This window comes from Trachurus trachurus (genome assembly GCF_905171665.1).
Source record: "Trachurus trachurus genome assembly, chromosome: 1".
In the NCBI taxonomy this organism is placed as follows: domain Eukaryota; kingdom Metazoa; phylum Chordata; class Actinopteri; order Carangiformes; family Carangidae; genus Trachurus; species Trachurus trachurus.
The window spans coordinates 12518023-12540654 of record NC_139891.1 but is presented as its reverse complement, the minus strand read 5'-3'; the positions used below and the strand labels follow the sequence as shown (position 1 = coordinate 12540654).

At 42.3% G+C, this 22632-nt stretch overlaps 3 protein-coding genes across 3 annotated transcripts in view; 1 reads left to right on the top strand and 2 right to left on the bottom strand.

The window, feature by feature from the left end:
• Positions 1 to 496: 496 nt before the first annotated feature.
• LOC310992741 (importin subunit alpha-1-like) lies at positions 497 to 9652 on the bottom strand. The gene is made up of 10 exons (XM_083980900.1): positions 7821 to 9652; positions 7543 to 7683; positions 6912 to 7000; positions 6469 to 6737; positions 5848 to 5942; positions 4813 to 5076; positions 4363 to 4596; positions 3025 to 3207; positions 1853 to 2002; positions 497 to 1240 (listed from the first exon to the last, which is right to left on the bottom strand). The coding sequence occupies exons 1-10, from the start codon at positions 7884 to 7886 to the stop codon at positions 1151 to 1153; spliced, it is 1581 nt and encodes a 526-aa protein (XP_083837026.1). The 5' UTR covers positions 7887 to 9652; the 3' UTR covers positions 497 to 1150.
• Positions 9653 to 10194: 542 nt separating this feature from the next.
• On the top strand, positions 10195 to 14613 carry LOC310990000 (uncharacterized protein). Its single transcript, XM_083977205.1, has 5 exons — positions 10195 to 10644; positions 11165 to 11830; positions 12799 to 12885; positions 13062 to 13253; positions 13736 to 14613. The coding sequence occupies exons 1-5, from the start codon at positions 10572 to 10574 to the stop codon at positions 13921 to 13923; spliced, it is 1206 nt and encodes a 401-aa protein (XP_083833331.1). The 5' UTR covers positions 10195 to 10571; the 3' UTR covers positions 13924 to 14613.
• A 5162-nt stretch (positions 14614 to 19775) lies between these two features.
• LOC311004928 (nucleosome-remodeling factor subunit BPTF-like) overlaps positions 19776 to 22632 on the bottom strand; it is a 43625-nt gene continuing 40768 nt past the window's right edge. The window contains 2 exon segments of the mRNA XM_083997154.1: positions 19776 to 19846; positions 22049 to 22235. Of these exon segments, the coding sequence (XP_083853280.1) occupies positions 19810 to 19846; positions 22049 to 22235 (224 nt within the window). The 3' untranslated portion in view covers positions 19776 to 19809.

Sequence of the window (22632 nt, the reverse complement as noted above, 5' to 3'; positions counted from 1 at the left end):
GCGTTGGCTCATTAATCTCCAAGCGAAATGGCCTGCCTTTAGAAACGGACACCACCCCTGCTTTTTGTATACAGTCTATGGTGATTAAGCTGCATTTTTTTAAATTAAAGTGGGTCCTGACGTTAGATTATCTCTCTGGCACGACGATGTCGCGGAAAAGCCACCAGTTTTCTTCTAATCTCTAGTAATGTTAAATTATTTAACAATAAACCACCAATCAATTTCCATCACTGCGGTGGTACAAGGGTGTACATTTATTTTGAAGGTACGGCTACCAATTTCCGTCTTTAATTTAGACAACTTTATGCAGATTGTGGTGACGTGAACAAGCCAGATATATGTGAAAGCTGCTGGAACATGGTCGAGTGGTATCAAATTTGAATGAACTTCAATATTAGGTGTACAAATAGGATTAATATGAATCTGTGAAAACGGAATAAATTATGACCAGGGAAATGTAGAAGAGACTAATTTTATAAGTCTGTTACATGCCCTCCCATGTGAAATGTCACTGGTATACATAATACAGCCACCATGTGGCAAAAACAATAACACACATAAAAAGAAAAAAAACAAACTATGACAAGGCTATTTTGAACTAATTCAACCATTGAACCCCCATGGACACTGTGTGATATTTCCTGAGGGTAGGTAAATACAGGTATGAGGAATGTGACATTTCAGAGTCACTGGGCCTAATTCGCCTCCTTCCTGGGCCATCTACTGTGATCTTAGGAAGAGACGTTACAAGTTTAACATTTCAGTCAAATATTTTACATGTCCAACAAACAGAACAGTGTCATGAAATGATGTAAGCTCACAACAAGAGAATAAGCAGCGCCACCTAGTGGTGACATGGACAACCCTTCATGCCATACTAGTTCCTCACACCTCCACTCTGTCACATCTTTTCAACAAATTACTGAAGCGGTATTTCCCATCTTATAGTCTGCTTACACATCAAGAAAAAAAAAAAAAAAACACTGCATGTATGAATAAAATTTATTTACAAATATTTTTCAAAACGGAGATATTTTGTCTTTGTACTGTTATGTACAAGGATGAAATGTCTAAAAAAAATTACAAAAGTACAAAATAAAAGGACAGAATCTTCCTTTTTGTATATGTTACAAATAGCAAACTGGATGTGTTAAAACTGGAAAGTGCTTTGGTCTTGGGAAATCTGGAAGTTATAGCTGTCCGCTGTAGCCTCAGGAACCACAGAGTCGTCATCTTCATTCTGAAAGACAGGGTGGACAGGAGGAGAGTGGCATTAGAGGATTAACCGAGTCTTGGCATGTTAGCGGATGTTTCATGGACACGGATTAAGATAGTTTCCCTGTCCCTGAGCCAAGAATGAACCTGTTGAAAACTGATTGATATTAAAAGGCAGATCTAAAAGCAGAAGGAAGTTCTTTTTAAAAAGCTTTTGGTTAGAGATTTGGCTGGAGGTGCAAAGCTTTCATTTAAAACTACAGGGAGCATTTGTGTCAGTACACTAAATGATTGCCTCCATAACAAGCCAACAACCAGTTTAAGCTACTGTAAGTGTAAACTGCACCACACCTCAAATTTATTCTTTGACAAAAGTAAGTAGAGCAAAGAAATCCCATGAACAACCTCTGCTGCCAGATTGAGTCATACAACTGACAATGTAGTTGTGCTTCTACAGCCAACACATAACAGGGATATTGCCAGCGACAAAAACAGAGATGCAGAAAAAAAAAAAATCAACTACAAACACCTCAGTGAAACCGCTATGGTCATTAAAACATTTAAAAACCACATGCCATTTGTATTCACATCTCTACAGATCAACAGAGATCAGATGCCTGTCATCAGTCAAACTTACCTCATCAGAAAAAAATTTGTCTATAATGTTAAGAGAGGACTTGTAAACGGCTTCATTGTCATGAGACTGCAGTGCTTCAATCTTGTCCAAACCACCCAACTCCTCAATCATCAGGCACAGTTTCTCCGTCTCACCAGCTTTGAGTGCCATCTGTGAGGAAAAGAGAAAAATCTAATTATAAAGGTTTCCTCACACAATAGATATCCTGTGACCATTCATTTTAATCCGCAAATGTCAAGACTCAACCTGCGTCATTTAATCTATACTGTGAGATTAAATTCAGCAGATCTACATGTTTCCTCATCTCAAAAAACCCAGTGTTAATCTCTAGCTCCCTGAGATCTAAAAAAAAAAAAAAAAAAAAAAAAAAAAAAAAAATCTGCAAACAGAGGAGTGTGTGAGGTTACGTTTAAAGGTCAATATATCTCTTAAAAACTTTAACTCTTTTGAGGCTCTTGCATTGAAATCATCTCCACATATTAAGAAGTGACTCACTGGCCCTTGTTTACATTTTGAAGAATGAGGTGAATAATATTCACCTCATTCTTCAATATACATTATTACAGATACAGACCAACACAAGTGAATCTGTTACAGTGATTGACACTTTTGATTTCACCCAGTTTGTGACTGAACCAAGAGGTAACACTCTGGACTGACTGTCTAGTTTGACCATCTCTCAGCCAGAGAAATTACACAGTGAAAAAGACAGTTGAAAAGGTTTACACTGTGGGCCTCAAAGGAAGCCTGCAGGAGATTGGACCATAAATGATGCAAATCAAAATGAGAAGCTCTCTACTTCCACTGGCACGAGTGTGTGTTGGTATATATTAGAGGGCTTCCTCCACTACTATATTAATCAGTAACTAGATCTCTTTTCATAGCCAAACTCGCACAGAAGTCTCTTATCTTTACAGCTCATTATTTTCTAACATTTACCAGTAATATCATAGAGATTTGGTACAATATCAGTTCTCTAATTATGTTGAATCTCAGATACTCACACACCTTGAGGCGGTCTCTTGAAATATTGTCCAAGCTGGTGCTACTGTAGCTTCTAAATTAAGTGAACTGTTTATCTGCTAACCTGCACCCTCATTTTTCACTCCAACATTTTGACAAAACTCAAATGCTGGTCATTGGCCTGACCATGACTACTTCAAGACAAATACCTGTAAAATGTTGTAGACCGCATCCAGGATAACCAAGATGATCTTGCTGTCTTTAGCTGTCAGTAAATTGAGCAGAGGGCCCAGGACATTGCAGTGGACAAGGTATGCCACTTGCTCCACTGTTCCACCACTGGTGTAATTGGTGATGGCCCACACGGCCTCCTTCTGGGTCTTGTAGTCTCCCTAAACAAAAAAAAGAAACCTGATATCTTAGGCCAGTGAAAAGTACAAAAATATACTTGAGATACTGATACAAAACGAGCAATCATGCAACAAACCATGACATCATGATCATTAGCACAGTTATAGAACTAATCGCCTTGTTGTTTACATCTACTTCCGGGTAGAAAACCCGCATGAGAACAATAGTCACGGACAAGAGTTTCGCTATATATATATATAATTTTTCATGTCACTATATCGCTGTTTAGACTAATCTGATGTTTGTAAAGTTTATAAAACCAATGACTGGACAAACATTACTATTTATGTGTGCACATTTTTGTAATTAGTGATGGTTATCATAGATTAGCCGGGCTAACGGTTAGCTACCTGTTTACTGTAATAACTCAGTGACTCAATAAACGGTCCATGAAAAAATATTTTCTCCAGCGGATATCTTAGTTACAACATGACTGAGCTAACTGGATTAGTTTCATGTCGTGTCCGACAATGGGAGGGTTTTAACAGCTGACGTCCTGCCGTTAGCTAAGCTACCACCGTTAGCTGTCCCTGTCAGCTGCAGCCACTGATGCTTTCTAGACACTGTGATTCCCCCAAAATGAATAAATACAACACATAGCAACACAAAACACACACACAGAAATAGTAATGTTTCTTCAATCACTTCAGATTTGTCTAAACTGTGATAGGGCGTGAAAAATATGATATATATAGCTAAACTCTTTGTTCAAATTACGTGCTGGTTTTCTACCCGGAAGTAGTTGTAAACAACAAGGCGATTCGGTCTATACCTCAGAAAAATTTACTTGATCATAGAACAGGGGAACTATGTTTAACCTACAGAGGGTCAGATGGGTGGGGAAAAGTGAAAAGTAAGTGACTGTGTAGGTTTGTTGATATTATATCACATTTAATTATATTAAGATTAATTTCAGAACTAGAACTGTCACATCAAGCACTACGGATACTAGGAATGGGGCCCAGATGTTCCCTTAAGGCTGTTTATTGTTGAATAATTGTAATATGCTTGGGTAAAAAGAAGAGGACAATGTTCCCTATCAAAAAATAAAACGGATTATCCTGTAATTAATTAATTAAGTCCATTTGGAAATGCAAAAGGCCAGCAAAATTATCCTTCTGTTTTTATGTCCTGACCTGTTGGAGGATCTCCACCAGAATGGGTATCAGTCCTGAATCAATGACCTCCTGAATCTGGCAGTCCTTGCCAGCTGTGATGTTGGACACTGTCCAGGCTGCTTCTTTCTGGATGTTGGGCTTCTGGTGGCGGAGCAGGCCGGGCAACATCTGCAGGGCACCTGAGTTCAGAACATTCTGGGTCTGCTCATCAGTCCCAGTCACAATGTTGCCAAGTGACCGCAGAGATGGAGTCTAAGAGGAAAAAGGAAACGTAGTCACATCTTCAGATCACATCTGACAGCACACATGGTCTGAGACTTTGTACCAGAAAAACAGCACTAAAATTCAACAGAAAGATTTTCCTGTAGCACTAAATTAAAAAGAGCATTGTAGACTGTGCGTTAATTGCCCTTTCAAATGACAAAATTAAAACAAACATTTGAGTTTAACAAACACTACACCACATACCACAATAGAGAGCTCCCCACAGGCCAGAAGCTCTACCAGACGAGGCACCAGGCCAGCCTGCACCACCACTTCTATCCTCTCGTTGACGCCGTCTGTAAGATAGGACACAGCCCAACAGGTGTCAGCCAGGACCTCCCTGTCGTCATGGTGCAGGAGACGCACCAGGGCTGGAAGTAGCTGCTGCACTGCCGTCAAGGGAGGGGCGGGGTTCTTGTTCCGACACAGGTTGGACAGCGTCCAGGTGACATTGCGCAGGTAGCCAGGCTGGTACAGTGGTTTAAGAGTCAAGTGTTATTTTGGAACATCACAGACAGAGTCACAACATGATAGCTGCTACAATCAGAATGAATTCTCTAACCCCAGTAAAAACAGTTTAACTGTATTTCTAGAGTGTATGTATTTCTATTTCTCGAGTGGTGTGCAACAGACCTCTTAACTTGTCACTAGCTCTTAAAAATAGAAAAGAATAACTTAACACCGAATGCAGATAAAAAAAAAAAGAAAAGAAACAGGAAGCTTATTGCTCTTCCTCTTGTTGCAGTCAATAATCTGATACCAAATGTCACAGTCATCAAACAACAGTGTCCTTGCTGTATAACACTGTGTTAGACATGTTAATTTCCCTGCTGCAAGTCCTTGAGGTGGTACCAGAAACAGGCAGGAGAGGAATTGGCTCCGAGTCTAATGCAGCATTGGGAAACATATACTCACATACTATAAATGCACCCATGACCACAGTAACGAGAGCAGTGAGGTCAATTCTGTACTGCATGAACTGTATGACAAATCTATTACCTGTTGGATCTGGCTGATTTGCATACACCAAAACAGACTGTAAATATCTTTTAATCTGCACCAGGCATCTCCCCAACTTTACTGAAAACAAATATTTAACAAGGGAAATGCAAAAATGTTTTGATGCCATACATGCAATATGTCTAAACTGTATCTGGATAGAACATACTGGTCCTTAATGTGACATAAAAGTGCTTCTTAAACCCAGCAGTGTAATTATGTTTAGAAAAGGAAACTCACAGGAAACACAGACAGGTCAGGGGCTGTAAGCAGGGCCAGGAGCGGCTGCAGTCCTCCATGTTTGATAACTAGGTCTCTGTAATTGGAGCCATCACCTGAATTAAGATAAAATGCATTTTTAATCAATAGTCAACAGCACATTCACAGGACAGAAAAGGTGTTTCATGCAATGAAAGTTGCTTATGGATGCTTTACCATGAAAGATGGAGCATATGGTTAAGAATTTCAAAAGAAGCCCTTAATGGACAAGAGCTTTCTGCATGTTATTCTATTTCTATATAGTATACAAGTGCTTAGCTTTCATTATGCATTGTACATGCATTGTAATACATTATCTGACTGAAACAAGTGCTAGATACTCCAAGCGGCTGAGGCTCCAAGGTTGTTATGCATTAACAATGAACTAACAACATCACGCTGCAGAGTTTTATGGCACACCCTTATTTGTTCATAAATTCGTTATTACAACCTCTGGAGACCGACAATCTTTCCAGCCAAAAATAATATGCAGCTCTTCACATTACACATTTCTAGGCTAATAAGATAAACAATCTAAGGACGCAGGGTGCGGTAACAGAGTGACAAAAGTGAAACAAGTATTTAGAATCACAAAGAGAATACCTGCAATGTTGCCCAAGGCCCAGATGGCCTGTTCGCTTATGTGCAGATGGGGCGATGCCACCAGGCTGATGAAGGCCGGGATGGCCCCCCCTTCCACGACAGCAGTGGTCTGGTCTGATGTACCTGAGGCAATGTTGGTCAGAGCCCAAGCTGCCTCAAATTGGATGGGAGGACATTCAGACAATGCCAGAAAACTAGCAAACCTTGGGATGAGATTGGCAGCAATTATGCTGTCAATTGGTGGGTGCTTTTCTCTGGAGAGGAGCTTTCTATACATAAAAAAAAAACACAAACACAGTTGGTTTAGTGATCAAGAGAAGGTAAGGAGGAGAGAGAAAGCAAAGTTGTGACAATGTTACAGTCTAATGCTCATTCTAATAATGAAGATGCTTGTTATAATAACATTTAAACACACTTCTAGTATTGTTCAAGACCATTTTTACCTGGCTGCCTGGGTGGCCTGCAGCTGATGATCAAGGTTCTGGCTGTTTACACCAGCGACAATCTCTTCCACAGACCAATGCTGTGGAGGCTGTGGAAACAGAAACAAAACATGATTGCTTGATGACTGGCAATCAAGTGAAGCTGGATCAAACAGCAGTTAAAAACAACTTAACTGAAGCATGTTTAGGTGGCAGGATCAGGTTGATGCAAATCAACTATGAAAAAGACTTTCAGCTACAAGATGTTTATCCAAAAGCCTTAATAACATGGTGGTATAATATTCACAGTCAGCGAGTCTTTTTAAAGACGGGGATATTTTAAAATGAGGTAGGATAGCGTCCACACTGCTATCATTAGACGCTCCCCTTAAGTTTCTCACTGACCTGTGACCACCGTGTGAAAACAGTGAACTACTTTCAGATTATCAGCCGCGCAGGTTAAGTTTGTGTTGACCTTTTCTTGACATATAGGGCGTCGCAGCCCGTTTGTAGGCGATTATCATATTTCAAACGTGGCAGGTGCGTCCTATTTACTGCACCCCGCCAAATCAAGAGTGCGACCAGGGCAGTCCAGCAGACCAGACCAGACCAGGGGCTGATCAGCTAGCTACGGAGTGCAACTACAGACTACCTGTGCGTTTGGATCCTGCTCTTGCAGAGGGGAGGTCGGCTCGTCCAGAGGACTCTGGACATTTCTCCTCTTCAGGATTTGATCATCTTTCTTAGCTTTTCGGAGCTCCACGTTGACTTCCGCTCTCCTTCGCCTAAGCTCCTGAAAATGAAAATGTCGACACCCACAAAAGTTTTATCGATCTGCAGGCCTGTATACGTACTGGACAATACACCACGGACTGTCACCACAATAATGATGTGTGTAGTTGTGTGCCAGTCGTTGCGAGCGGGGCTTACGTTGGCATCTTTCCCTTTGTTTTTGAACTGGTTGAGCCGAGCTCCGCTGTCGCTGCCAGCTGACATTCCTGACCGTTGAGCAAGACGAACGGTTCCACAGACGTTACACACACGCGCTGCCTGCGGAGAGACGGGATTCAGCGGTCAAACGGCCGGACCAACGGCTGCCTTCACCGGCGTCCGTCGTCGAGTTAAACCAGGTTAGCGAGAAATTAAGAGTCCGCTTGGCTGCGCTTGTCGTGAAGCCAAGCCGGTTATCTAACACCATGTGGCCCAGTGCACACGGAGCCCGTCTGGTAAACCAACACCCCCCAAATCCCGCTGAAAACCATACAACTGAAGGTAGTATTATCAAATCAGAGGCAAAGACAACGATTCAAACGATTAAAGTACTAATTACGTTTGTTAAAATGTATATTTAGACGTAGAGCATGTGCTACCGGCTTACCTTGCAGATTTCTCCTAGGCTATTTTTTTCTTACAATAGATGTGACGTCAGGCACATACCGCCCTGTGTCGCTTCTGATTTGTCATTGGTCGGCTGTCCTCCAAGCTCCTCCTCCTAACCCGCGATTAGAAAAAAAATGCATCAAACAACAGAACGTTGTCAAAGGCAACCGGTGTTAGTATCGCGAGATAAAGCGGACACTGTTTCTCAATATGGGTATTTTCTTTACTCCACGATGTGTATTTAGGTTGTCAGATGCTTCAATGAGCCACAAATCGCAAGTTTCCGTCTATGGGTTGATTTGATAACGGATATTTTTGGCATTGTATGGCGTAATGACCCAGTGGCCTAATGGATAAGGCATCAGCCTCCGGAGCTGGGGATTGTGGGTTCGAGTCCCATCTGGGTCGTCTTTAACTTCCTTTTCTGGGCTCGTCCAGACGAGGATGAGTAGAATGATGAACCACGGCCTCGTCTCGTTAGTGCGTCGGTATATCCTCCGGTGACGGCCCCACCTCGTTGCCAGACTCTAAGCGACCTCGATTCTTTTAGCAACGTATTGATCAATAGCCTATCTAAAATGGTCAAACACGTCAAATATGGCTACCACTGCTGCAATCAAGTGTAGGGTAGGCACGGAAGTAGCCTACCTAGTATTTGATTTGAATATGCTGTAGGATACAGAAAAGATTGATCATATAATATAACTGGTTCCTCCATTCACATTTTATGTTTGGCAGAACTTTTTTTTTTTTTTATGATAGACTGCCTATCCCTTTTTTATTCTACAACTTATCTGCACATTTCCTGATATCTGTCTTATCTATGTAGTTCTGTAAATTTGTTTAAATGGAGGAAATTGAAAAATAAGTGGAGCAGTTCAATTTATTTGTAAAGTTCTAAATCATATCATACACTATCATGAAATTCACCATTTCCTTTCTTATTTGAAAGTGTGATGATAAGGGCGGTTTTTAATCAGGTCTCAGAATTCCTCTGGCTGTGCGAACAACCACTCAACTGAAACAGCCCTGCAGGCAACCAGAGCCGCAGCTCAGTTCTTATCTTTGCTGGAGCTATCAGCAACCTGACCACATCCTGCTGTCCACACTCTTTGATATGGGCATCTTGAGTTAAGTGCTTACTTAGTTTAAATCCCACTGGGAGCTCCTTCAGTGTGTCACAGCAAGGACAAACATTTTCACTTCATCCCCTCCCCACAGGAGTGACCCAAGTATTGGCACCCCTCTTCTTATATGCACCAACTCCATGGATGCAATTAGCCTATCTGGTCACATGGCCTCTCTTGACCTGCAGATGACATCCAACTTTACCTGTTGTTCCCACGAGTAAACCCAAAGGTTTAAGAGTCGTTCTTAGCCTGTGTTTCTGACATATCTGCATGGATGAAGAAATATTTAACTAAATGACAAAACGTTTGACCATGATGACCAGCTGTCCTTCCTGTGCCACTTTACACTGTACAACGTAGGAAAATGCAGGCCTTTCCTGACTCGGTGTACTGCAGCTCTTGGTCCAAGCCTTGGTTACATCTCATTCTGCTGCACATCCCATGGTCTCCCAAATCAAATTGAAATCACTGGGATGATGTACTACATGTTCATCCTGTCATTGCGTTAAAAACTGTAGGCTACCCTATGCAATGACATACTGCAAACATCACAGTCAAGATGCATCACCCTTCTTCTTTAGCCTATCTGAATCAGGAAGATGGTAAAACTGGTAAATATAGCCTACAGTTATTGCTGGGTGATTTAAACCATACAAATGATCTAAAAAGAATTGTGGTCACCATGATGCAAAAAGTGATTGCAGTGAAGTGCATGCAATTTCTCACTGTGGCCATCAGAGGGAAGTAAAGTCTGGCGAATTTAAACACATTCAGGTCAATAATCACATCCAGCATTGAAGCAGGATAACCCCCAACCATTACTTGAAATAGCGAGTGTTTTATCTTACCCATTACATTTGTAGTAAAGTAAGTATGAATACATTCGATTTTCGTCATCATTTTGGACACAACCGGTCAGAAGGTAAATCTAGTATCCTTTTGCATAAAATACAACTAAGTAAACAGCAGATAATATCAGAGACATATTTCCCCTTTTATATTGTAAACAACCATGTATGAATGAAGGGAGTGTCATGCCAAAGTGTTTATTTCTATGTTTGGGACGTCCCACTACCTCCCTTTCCCCCTCACATCTCAGTGGGCAGTATAAAAATCCCAGGAATCCCAGCTCTGTTGCAGACCTTAAAGCTGATCTCACTGACCATCCAGGATGACAGGGATTACTGTGTTTCTCTTGTTTCTAGGCTTTCCCTTATACAACACAGAGGAGCGTGTTGTTAATGGTGAGTGCAAACTTTGTTTTTGTCATACTTCAAGTTTTTAGGGGTCAATTTTAAGCAGGAGTGGTTTTCTTAGGGCTACATCTTTACTTGTTACTTTATCCTTTTAGTTGGATTATCCACTGTTGTAGTTTATTTGATTGCTTTTAAACTCCTAAGCCTCATGTAATAGTTACAAAACTGCATAGATTTAAATATATGTGACAATATATCACAAAAAAAAACAATACCCCAAAAAATGTAACAATCTTGGGTGATACTGAAAAGTGGGCTATTTGACCATGATAAAATTAGATAGATTTGATAATGTGCTACATGAGTTAAGTTGATTTATGTAACTTGGTTTGATATTAATTTCACTATTACATGTTTGGTAGCCTATATTTTGTATTTTTAATCAAGGTAAGGTCCACTATGCAAATCAGTCTGCTGTTATAGCCATGCTGGATCAAAGGAGTTTTGCAATGACACCACTCATTCAAGTTGTGTAAATTTAATGGAAATATTTTGTGTTTAAACTCAGAGTTGTACAGCTTAATGGAAAAGGGTCAGAGCAGCTTTGTGGATCCAGCTCCGGGCAACCAGAGCCGGCTGGTGGTCAAGGAGTCCTCCCTGCCCATCAACGAGCTGCTGGAAAAAGGCAGCAAGACCTCCGAGTCCAAATTCGCCCTCCATCCTCTGCCCTCGGTTTTGTGGCCCAAGCACAGCGACCTGGCCCCCATCCCTCGCCACCACACCCCCCACAACAAGAGCAAGAAGGGCCCCAAGAGCGACCGTCTGCTGGAGCACAACAGCGAGAAAACCAGAGGGGAAGCCGCCGGTGTGCTTCCCAAAGCCCCGCTGTCAGGAGCCGCAGCCGCCGCCGCCACCAACCGCTCCGGGCAGAAGCCCAGCCAGGACGCCCAGTCCAACACCAGCCCCCCTCAGCAGGGCGACGCAGAGGGACACCCCAACTCCAGACCCAGGGGTCCAGCCCACTCGCAGCCCCAGGCTCAGCCGCACCAGCCGGCGCCCTCCCCGCGGAGAGACCCACCCAACCGGCGGCTGGACCCCGAGGAGAACCGGCCGGGGAAGTCCAGCCTCTATCAGTCCGGTATCGGCGCGGCGAGCCGGAACAACAGCCGGCCGCCGGTCGTCTTCAACCGGCGCTCCTCCAGCCTGCTCTACCATTTCGACATCCTGAGGCGAGGTAGGCTACAAATAAGGATTCATTGTATCCTGACCTTGACAAGTGACCCCCCTGTAGTAATATTATTGACCCATATTCATCAGGATCTTCAAGACTGAGCGTTGCAGTGTCATCTTTCAAACTCCCTGTTAGTTGAAGATTTAGTGTTGGGATATTTCAAAAGACTGAAATTATGCAAGAGTTCAGCCATCTGGGAAAATCTCTGATGCGAAACATCAGTGTTATTTATTACCAGTAATAATCTGTGCAGTCTGACCTTTGATATTCAATATTACACAATCACAATGACGGATGCAAACCTTTTATGTGATAAACAGAGTAATAGTTGGGCCTCCTCGCTCTTACTCATCTACTCCCTGTAAAGACAGCAGATAGAGCCTTATTATAATGTTATGGGGAAATTGCATTCAAACTGAATTTCAGTTTCAGTCTTAGTGAAACTTCAGACTTTCCAAAAATGTTTCTAAAGAAAGAAAAAACTTTGTTGCAGGTCATCAGTTGTTTCTGTCTTCCCAGTTCCCACGTTCTTGTCAAAGAGAAAGAAAGAAAAAATGATATGTCAGTCAAACAAGATCATACTTATCAGCAGCCATATAGAGTTCAGCGAGTTCACACTGAAAGTTAAAGAGCTATAATGACAGTGATGGTTTTTCCTCACCCAACGTCCCCTGCCACTAATTATAACCCCTTCCCTCAAATCTGGCTGTCAGCGTGTCGCTTTGTGTGTGTGTGTCGTATTGTAGAGCAGATGGAAAATGCAGGAACTGATGTGATCCAATCACACGTAGGTCTACCACCTCCTCCTGTCTCCTGTGGAGGGATGTGACGCCTGCGTTTTGTAACGACAACCTCTTCTCTTTCCTAATGTCGTTGGAATGAGAGTGCGGCTCCGAGCAGACAGGAAGTCCCTCTTCTTTTCTTCTTCTCATCCTTCCATCCTGTCCTGTGCTTGTCTTCTCCTTCTGCAGAGCCTGACTTTACACATGATGCCTTCTGCATGAGCGAGTGCAGGAAGGAGAAGGAGGAGAGAGAGTATTACTGCTACAGTGAGTTTGGTACGTAGCCTGTGAGAGACAGCATTAAGACTCCTGTCAAGAGGCTGTAGCTTCATAGTTTCAGTCCTCTCATATTTTCTATTGAATTACTCTTTCTCTTACATTGATCCCTCAACCACAGGTATTAATTCAGAGCATGTTGATAAGTTGTGGTGTTTCCCGTGTCTTTCAAACAGCTATCAACGGGATAGTGCACGACATCGAGGTGTTGCGTAAAGGCATACGGCTCATTACACTGATGGTAAGCAGTGATGGTTTCTACAAAATGAGCCGTCTCTACGTGACCCCGGACAGCTTCTTCTTCAAAGTTCGCCTTCTGGTCCTGGACACATTCAAGTGCAGCAAACCCTGCCCTGATATCAAACTTGGTGAGTGCAGCAACATACAGAAGTCTCATAAATCAAGCAATCTGCCTTAAATTTGAACTAATTAAACTTTATCATAAGGATAGTTGTGCAAGCCGAGATCTCATGGTGGATTACAATTACTAAGTGCTTTACATTATTTTGTAGCTTTAATATCTTAACAACCTTAATTTCATACTTGACATTATTTTTAGTTGTTGATTTCACTGGTTTTGTTTATAGAGGCTCCTGAAAGTCACTTATTGTGGGAGCATGCACAGAGTTGGGTAATTCACATTACACATAAGCACATTTCTTCAGACACTTACAATTACGGGTCTGTAAGTTCACATCATAGCTTCTCTTCATTGGATGTGGGAATTCTATTTTCCCGAGATCAGCAGAAGCAGTAACAACTCCTTGTTTAGTGCAAACATAAAAGTTGCTTGATTGTGCACATTTTTCACTCCCTCATACTTTAACGCTCCCTCTTGCTTATTCCCAAGGGACCAGATACATTATAATGGGCCAGATCTACCACCGGAGGCGCCACCTTCCCAATGACCTCCTGAACCTGCTGAGTGGTAAACTGAAGCCTGGAGACGGACTTCTGCGAAGCAGCAACTATGTCAAGAGGTTCAACAAACGGAGACACCAGAAAGCCCTGGAGGCCTCACGCTCCAGGTGTAGGTGAACCCAAGATAAGACAATCGCCCCCTTCTGCAGGGGAAGAGACATTGCAGCTTATGAGAACTGATCGTAACTAACCGCTCAGTGTTGTGCAAGAGAGAGGATGTTTTGCAGAAGGCATGGATTTATTTTCATATGGACTGCTATGATGTACCATAGTGTAACAAAATGAGTTTATAGAATGGGTATATTTCCTCATTTTGCATCATGTGGGCACTTCTTGGTTTGATTCATGTGTATTTAACAACCTAATATTTATCCTGAGAAAAATATCTGATCCAGCCTTTTTATCCCCAATATAATCCAAGCAAAAAAAATCAACCTACAAGGTCATTGCAATACGTCCACACTATATAACACAATACAGAAGATGAAACTTATTTTACATTCAAACATATTGGCTTTTATTGATAACAATCATTATCACAGTTGCACACTCTTAGTAAATGTAGGAGCCTTGGAACTTGTCATACAAATTCAACTTTGAAATCTCCCTTTAATTAATCTTTGATGCTTCTTAATAGATATGAATGCAAAATGATGTATTGCACTGAATAGTATTGTTTTGTATCACCCAGTCCCGTGCATGGTGTCCCTGTGGTTGTTATTGGTACGCAGGAAATGCACTATTATTGTTACAAGGTCCAAAGGGAGGGAATGAAGGGCCTGAAAAAGCAGCAGCAAACCCCAGAGGAGGAGGAGGAGGAGGAGGAGGAGGAGAGAGGAAAAAGGAGGAGGTGGGGTGGGGTGGGTGGGTGGGTTGCGGAGCAGGACCTTTACTTGTCATGAAGGCGGCTTATTTTGGGCCATGCTGAATGAGGAAGGGGTGTGTTGATGTAGGGACTAAGCCATAAGTCTAATCACAGGAATCTGATCCTCTCCGCACCTGGACACATGACCTGGAAAAAAAAAAAGTGCCTCCATCACAGCTCCTCTTTGGGTCGGCTCTTGTTTTCTTGCTTACACACAAACACGCACTCCTTTGGGAAGGCTGGGGGGATGGGGAGGGGGGGAGGGGGGAAGGGGGGCACAGGAGGTAAGTGTTTAGGGCAGGATCAGAGAAAGGGGCAGGCAGGGCCGAGCTGGAGAGGGAATAAAGACAGTTATGTAAAATGACACAGGGAGGGGATTAAGGCAGGAGAAGGGGTGTTGGGTCTGTCTTTGTGAAGAAGCAGCTTCTTATTCAATCAGAAATCCCTGGCTTGATTGTAGTACGACCCTGAGCCCATGCTTTTTATGAAAGGGAAAAGATTTGCACTGAATGCTGACATTGCTTTTAATACACAAACCCAATAAAAAGGTGTATTTGTTTTGTACTCCATGACCCAGTGAGGAATTTATTTGTCTTTGAACTCACCCTCCACTCTCACGCTCTCACATACATCTCCCCCTCTGACTGAAACATTGATCCTTATTATCATTCTCAGTGATTGCATGAGGGGGAGCCCCCGAAGTAAGACGCTCTAATTAAAGTTTAACTACCATGGTCTCCGTCTTGCCTCTGGGAAGATACAGTAGACCGACTTGGGAACTTGGTCCGTGGAGTCGGCCACGGCTGAGCTGAGCCTCTCTTCTCCCCCTCTGTCCGTCTGTCAGCCCGAGCCGGTCAGTTCCCAGGCTCCACGAAGCCTCTATCTGGGATCAGCGCTGGAGGGAACAGATGCAGGCGGGCAGGAAACAGGAGCCTGCTCCACATCTCGGCTACTATCGCAGCAGGAGGACATTCCTCATCGCAGAGGATGTAAAGGGAGCAGGAGGGGAGAGAGGAGGGGGAGGTGGGGATTTCTCCAAGTTGTTTCCTGTGTGATAGCCCCCAAGCCACAAGAGGGGAGTGAGAGAAAGAGACAAGGGTGGTGGACTGGAACCACTCTGGGCCTGTGGTCATCAGCGCCGATGTGGCCCTCTGGATTCACTTAGCAGCAGGGAGTGGGGAGTTAAGAGGAGGGGAGAAGGGCGTTAAAGGACAGAGAAGGGTCAACCTTAGAGGTCGACCTCGTGTGTGATGTTGGTAATTTGATCACAGGGGAGTTTGTATGAGGATCATGACCTTGTCCTTCAGCTCTCAGGAGCAACCACCTCAAAGCCCCTCTCCCTGAAAGATCATGTAGGATGAGGTTTGAACACGCTTTGCAGGTCTAGACCAACACATGGGTGTTAGGGAAAAAGAAGCTTTTAATTTCCCCATCTCTCCTCTTCCATGTACCGAATGTAGGCTATAATTGGTTCATAATTCAGTTGTTGAACCAGATTTTTTTTTTAATGTAATAAAAAGTACAAAATAGACTGACTAAGGCCCTTTTACTCGATGGACCCTGGGGTCTTCAGGCCCCCTGGTGGTCTGGGGTCATGGGCAGGGCTTTGTCTTTACAGGGGTGATAATCAAACCAAGATAAAGAAAGCAGATAAGCAGATAAACAAGCAAAAACTAACATGAAGTAGCAAGATCCAAATAAACCGAGATCGTTATTAACATTATTACTTCTTAGAAATGTTAATTAATATTAAGTGGTGAGGTCAAAACAATAAGTTGGTTGGGGGTGCTTGGTGGTCAGGTGGTTAGAGCATACTGTATGTTGGCATGGCCTCCAGCGGTGATCACCGGTTCGACTCCCGACTAAGACAACCTTTACATCATGTCATTCCCCCACTCTGTGTGCCTGCTTTCCCGTCTGTCTTCACTAGCCAATCAAATAAAGACATGATAAATGAAACAAAAAATTAACCAAACAAACAAAAAGAAGAGTCTGCCAAATCGCTTTTTAATCTGTTCTGTGGTGTCACTCAAGGTTCTGTCCTTGGTGTGTACGCCTACGCCTCTCTGAAAGTAAATAAGACACAAGTATTTTTGGGGGCAAAGTAAAAAATAGTGTTTTTTTTATACAAACAGTTGAGTTTAAGAGGGAAAGAAACACAACAAAGACCCATGACTTGGGGATGCTATGGGGTGGCTCAAGTTTTTTGAAGGTTTCAATTAGACTTGTTTACGCTAGGACCGGACACGGTGAAATATGCTAATTAGTTATTTTTGTGTTTTTTCCAGCTGAGAATCATAACTAGATTCACAACCAGATTCTTGCAATCATTTAATCACGTCTAAATGTCTCAATCTGTCCACAACGTTGCTGTTTTTAACCAGGTCATCTAAAAGGTCTTGTGACACCAATCTTGAATCCTGAGTCCCATTAAAATCAGGATCCAGTTCTGGATTCTTGTTTATGGCTCTTCAGTGTCTAGTGTGAGAATTAACATTGCATTTTTCTTCCCTCTGTTGTTCATTCTCCTTAAGTCAGTATTTATGCTTACATTTATTTTTTATAATGAAATTATTTGTAACATCTGTAGGCACAATATAAATCCATGTCCTGACAATGTGAGAATACAAGAATTACACAAGAGCACACAGTGACAACCTTGTGTGATAAATCAGATAAACTAGAGTGTATAAGCGGATGCAACCGAAGAAAAGACAAATCTTTCCAGAGCTGGTGTCAAAAACATTACTTTATTATCTAGGATGAAATGTCCTATCAAGTACAAAAGAGAATCTCTTCAGAGTTGCCACAATCTGTTAAAAACATAGAGTACTTTGTATCTGCAGTTTCGTTGCTTCAAGATTACTCAAAAAAACTGAGAACTTTTCATTGATATGAATAAATAATACAAGAAATGCAATGTCAATATAGACGTTATGCTGAACTGGTTGGTTTCTTACAAAAAATGAAAAAAAACTCTTTTCAAGAGTTACTGTGTCACTCTACCCCATTCAAAACCTTTATGCTCACAATATGCAGCGCTTTTAATATAAAGGGCAAGTTCACCTAAATGTAGAGTTCACTTTAATTAAAGAGAAAAAATAGACAGTTAAAATATACAGGCGGGCTTAGTTGCTGGTTCAAAGAGTGAAAAATAAAAGTTTCTACTGCTCTAAAAATCTTTCATTTCTACATATTTGGACAGCAATAATATACAATAGAGATTACAAACAGTGGATGAAACACGTCATCGTCAGATTACAAAGAGACATACATTTGTGTGAAAGACACACAAACAGAAAAGAGGACAGAAGCTACATTATCTCTCAACTCTTGTACGCTGAAAAGAAAAAACTTTGATTGAAACTGAAATGTCTGATTAATTTGAAATAGTCAACAATCAACTTAGAGACAACTGTAACTGTGTCTTAATACTGCTCCCTTCCTACAAAAATGATAAACTCACATTACAAAAATGTTCCCAAATATGTTAAAAATGCAGCTATAAAATTTTCATACAAACCCCACGGTACAAAGACTCCCCAGTCCCCACTCACAGTTTACTCCCAGACATGCTGCCACAGACCGCAACATAACTGAGCTGATGCTGAGTGGAAAAGTCCATTATCCAATTACTTAACCATGCTTTGAGGGCGAGTTGAGAGACAGATGTGAGCCAACCTGTCAACTTCAATGAAATATGCTGGAAGAAGTGGCTGATAGATAAGGGGTGGGGCATTCGGCCACTGACAGAAAAGGACAGAGAGCTTAGAGTAGATGTTTATGTTTGTGTGTGTGGGTGCGTGCGTGCGTGCGGAGGGAGGTACAGTACATGTGGGTTAATTAAGCCTTTCACAAGTTTTAGCCTGGAGCCTCGTTCTTGACCTCCTTTTAAAATAAAGGTCACATTTAAAAGGACGCCAAGACGTAACATTCTTCTCTTCAATCTCAGAAAAGCAGTAAAAATGATAGAAGCTCAGAAGAAGGGCAGGATGTGTTCGGCGGACGGCCTGTCGTGGGTGTTTTACAGGGGAAGGCGATGCAGCCCTCGGTTAATAAAACGACGACCCTGTTCTGTTGAATTACTCAAGAGTGCTGTCTACAACGATATATCATTTTAAATAAAGGGAATGTAAATGAAATGTACCATTGACAGACATGTTCAGAGTCAATGCGTCCGATAACCACCCTTTGAACACAACCGAGGGTGAAGTGACGGGTCCAGAGGTGTTAGGTGTGAAACATGGAAGGTGACACTGCATATTCACCCAAGCCAAGCTGAATTAAGTGGATCTGAAAACTGACCGTGTTCAATGGGATCCCTTCTTATGGTGAATGAGTTACAAATATTCCTACAGCACCGATGAAGTGCTGCTTTCAGACATGCACCATGTTGAATGAGACAGATGAACCCCATGGTAAGTGAAGTATGTGAAATGTGCAGATCCTGTATATTTAGCCTGACGTCGGGCACGAACAGGGGACATCTGTGCACTCCTGAAGCCATTTTTTTTTCATTTGCAGCTGCGAGTTAAAGCTTAGATGTTTGCATCTTAAGAATGTGACGGGATGACATTACAGCTGGATCCCTGGACGGGAGGAACAAAGCAGACACTTTGCTATATAGGATACAGAAACACAAATCTCAAATAGTGATCCGCTACAGAGTGAACACAGCTCTTCAACATTTAGCTTCTGCCGTGAGATCGGACCGTCACTGCATGTCCAACCAGCCAGTTTACACACGTGGTCTGCTGATGTTGACTCCCCACACCTGGATCTCTCTCCTCACTGGTAGGAGCGGGGGGACCAGGCCGCCCAAACTGGGTCCAGGACCGTCCTGCCCCTGGTCTGAAGGGTGACTTCACTGCCATTAGGTCCCACTGATGCTTTGGATGAAAAGGGGCTTTTGAATCGACTTCTCTCTCTCCCCTCTCAGCACTGCAGTGGAGGTGTTGGAGGCCTGGCTCTGTCACACCAGTGCGAGCCGACTGTCAGCCGGGAGTGTGCTCTCCTCTAGAGAGGCTCAGGTTCAGGTGCAGCCTGACTGGGACCACAGGGCTTAATCATTCAGAGGAAACCACAAGCCTTGCCTTTTTGACACTTGTTTTTTTTTTTTGTTTTTTTTAAGGAGGGAGCTAAGAGGCTGCTGATTGTAGTTTGTTGTTATGAGACCTACAGAGACGGGCAAAGAGAGGAGGAAGAAACAGTTGGAAAACTTCTTTTCCTTTGCTTTTTTTTTATTAAAAGCTTTACAATATGACAAAAATATGCACTAAGGGAAATACAAAAAAAAACAAAACAAAACAAAACATGTATTGGATGCCAGTGGGTCAGACACTTTGATATAGCCCAAGCAGCCATGTTGGTGAAATGTTAACGAATTTGTGTGATGTGTGATGTTGGCCCGACAGTGTATGTACAAGGGCTTTTTGTTTCTCACTGGAGACTGCCGAGCTCGCCATATTTAGAACAGGAAAGCTAAACTAGATTTTCTCCAATCTATTTTTACAGTTCCTACCATTATTTCCTTTTTATAGCATAAAAATAATCCTTCACAAAAAAGATAGAATATGCACATAAAATAACATTATACATGGGAACAGCCAGTAAAAAGAAACTAATAAATGTTGCATGCTTGTTTTTTTTTTTTTTTAATTCTCGGCTAAGAAATGAGGTAAAAATGTTCTGCTGCAGCATGTTATGACCAATACAATAAACAACAGTTCTGTCAAATTAAAAGATAAGTTATCTGTGTGTGACTGTGTGTGAGGAACTTAAAGAGGAACTCAGATTTCACAAAAAAACTCAATAGCTTGGTGTCTTTTTTTCAAAATTGTATCTCAAGAAAGAGAATGACAAACTTAGCTTCATATTTTGCCTATTATCCAACATAAACAAAATATCAGTCATCTGTTGCAAGAAGTGTAAGAAAATACATTTTTCCCTTGAATGCTTTGTGTTACCAACATGGCTGCCATTATTAGACAGTAGAAACTTTTTTTTTTTTCCTTCCTTTTGCTTTTAAAATAAAAAAAGATCACACCTATAGTGTGGCTTAATATATGCACTTTCTTACAAAGTTTTTTTTAAAGCTGTTTTAGACAAAAACAGCTGAACCTGGGTTAGCAAATTATAATTTTTTGTTTGTTTTAAGAGTGACCCGGGCACCCAGGAGTTTGACATCACAATCTGCAAGAGAGGGAGAGAGAGAGAGAGGGAGAATGGATGGTGTAAATACATGCGGGTGAAGCACATTGCCGTTTTCGGCACAAAAAAGCTGGATGCAAACCATAAGACTGACTCTGCTTAGTAAACATCACAGCTGAAATGCTCATAGACGCTCCATGCGTGATGAAATGAGCCAAGAGAAGGACTATGAGCATCTCCTCATGAAATGTTTCATTTCCTCCACAGTAAATTAACATAAATCAATAAAGCTGAAAGAAAACAATGTACACATATAAGAAGTAACCAAAATGCAACTAAGCTTGGGCAAAATCTTGTAGTGTGCATCCACCCGAAGCAAATCACATCGCAGCGCAGCAAAGGAAAATGCAGTGAGGTGAGTTTGGATGCATAACAAAGCAAAACATTCCTATGCTACAAGGTGCTAAATTGTTGTGCAGGGCTCAACTGCATAGGATCGGCTGCTTCCATGTGATGCACAGCAGCAGAGGCAACTGCATAAATGGCCACAACTTGCTTTTTAACTGGGCTGTTTCACGGACTATAAATCATGTAAAAACATCAATAACAGAAAATGGACCTTGATTACAGAGTGAAAGCCGAGGCAGAGATGTTGTTATGGGTGTAAAACCAGCGGACCGAAGCCTGAGTGTGTGTGAAACGAGGAACCCACCAAGATGGAACGAGGGTGTGACTGAACGCTCATATGGCACCGCAGAGAGAAAAAAATAATCTCATGTCGGCAAATGCATGTATCACTTCCAATAGTGCGGAAGACAAATGAGACTTTAAAATGACACAAACAGAAATAATCACTCTTACAATGATAGTTTCATGTGGACCTGGCTGTATGAGCATTCACTCGTGTCCACAAATAAACAGTAGGTGAGTGGAGGGAACACGAGACAGTGATTGAGGAAATCAAAGGGAAGGAGCAGTCGACTAGTGTCAGTGACAATGGGCTTTCCCATAAAAAGTTATGTTTTATTGCTCTCTCTGGAGAAGGCCTGTGTCTGCTGAGGCTCCAGGGAGGTCAGAGGTCAGACAGCAGCATGGCTGGAGCTGCCGACGACTCTGCCCTTTTATTCAGTGAAGCTCTTACGACTGCACGACTGTTTCTAACTAGTTGCCATTTCGTGTTTCTTTTCCTAACGAGTGTTCATCGTTTTCGTCGTCCGCCCGTCTTACCTGCTGGCTTTGAAGCCTTTGAGCTTCTGGACAAAGAAGTTCTCCAGAACCTCGGCACACTGGTAGAACGGCGAGTCGCTGGGGTTGTAGTAGCGGCAGTTATCGAAGATTTTGGTCATGTCCGCCACGAACTCTGTCAGCTTCACGTACTCGCGCTTCTGTAACCTCTCCTCCATGGTGGAAAGGTCTGAAAACAGGGGATTGCAAAAATATATTTGGTCAAAGATTGTATGTACAGTATGTAACAGAACAAAACAAATCCTACAAACTTAATTGCGAGGTCTTGCTGGAGACAAGCATCACATATGCGGAAGCAGCAGATAAATAGCTTTTCTAATCAACTCTGTTGATCAAATCAGCATGTCTGCTCCAAAGTAATTGCAGCTTATGTGGGATGTCTTTGACAGGCTTTCAAATATGTTTCCTGGGAGCACAGTTCATCACTTTATATATGACAGCAAAAATCCAGAGCGTCTGCCAGCTTTAACCTCGATCTACTCAGACTTTCAGAGTCGAGTGAGATCTGACCGATTTGTCATTCCTGAGGAAAGTGTCATTATCCGAGTGTCATTCCTGAGACAAAA

Coding starts and splice junctions, on each gene's coding strand:
- LOC310992741 (XM_083980900.1), bottom strand. CDS start 7,886: ATGTCAGCTGGCAGCGACAGCGGAGCTCGGCTCAACCAGTTCAAAAAC. Junction 5,943..6,468: donor GGCCTTGGGCAACATTGCAG/GTATTCTCTTTG, acceptor ATCTTAATTCAG/GTGATGGCTCCAATTACAGA. Junction 4,597..4,812: donor GTGGGGAGCTCTCTATTGTG/GTATGTGGTGTA, acceptor TTTTCCTCTTAG/ACTCCATCTCTGCGGTCACT.
- LOC310990000 (XM_083977205.1), top strand. CDS start 10,572: ATGACAGGGATTACTGTGTTTCTCTTGTTTCTAGGCTTTCCCTTATAC. Junction 12,886..13,061: donor TTACTGCTACAGTGAGTTTG/GTACGTAGCCTG, acceptor TCTTTCAAACAG/CTATCAACGGGATAGTGCAC. Junction 13,254..13,735: donor CTGCCCTGATATCAAACTTG/GTGAGTGCAGCA, acceptor CTTATTCCCAAG/GGACCAGATACATTATAATG.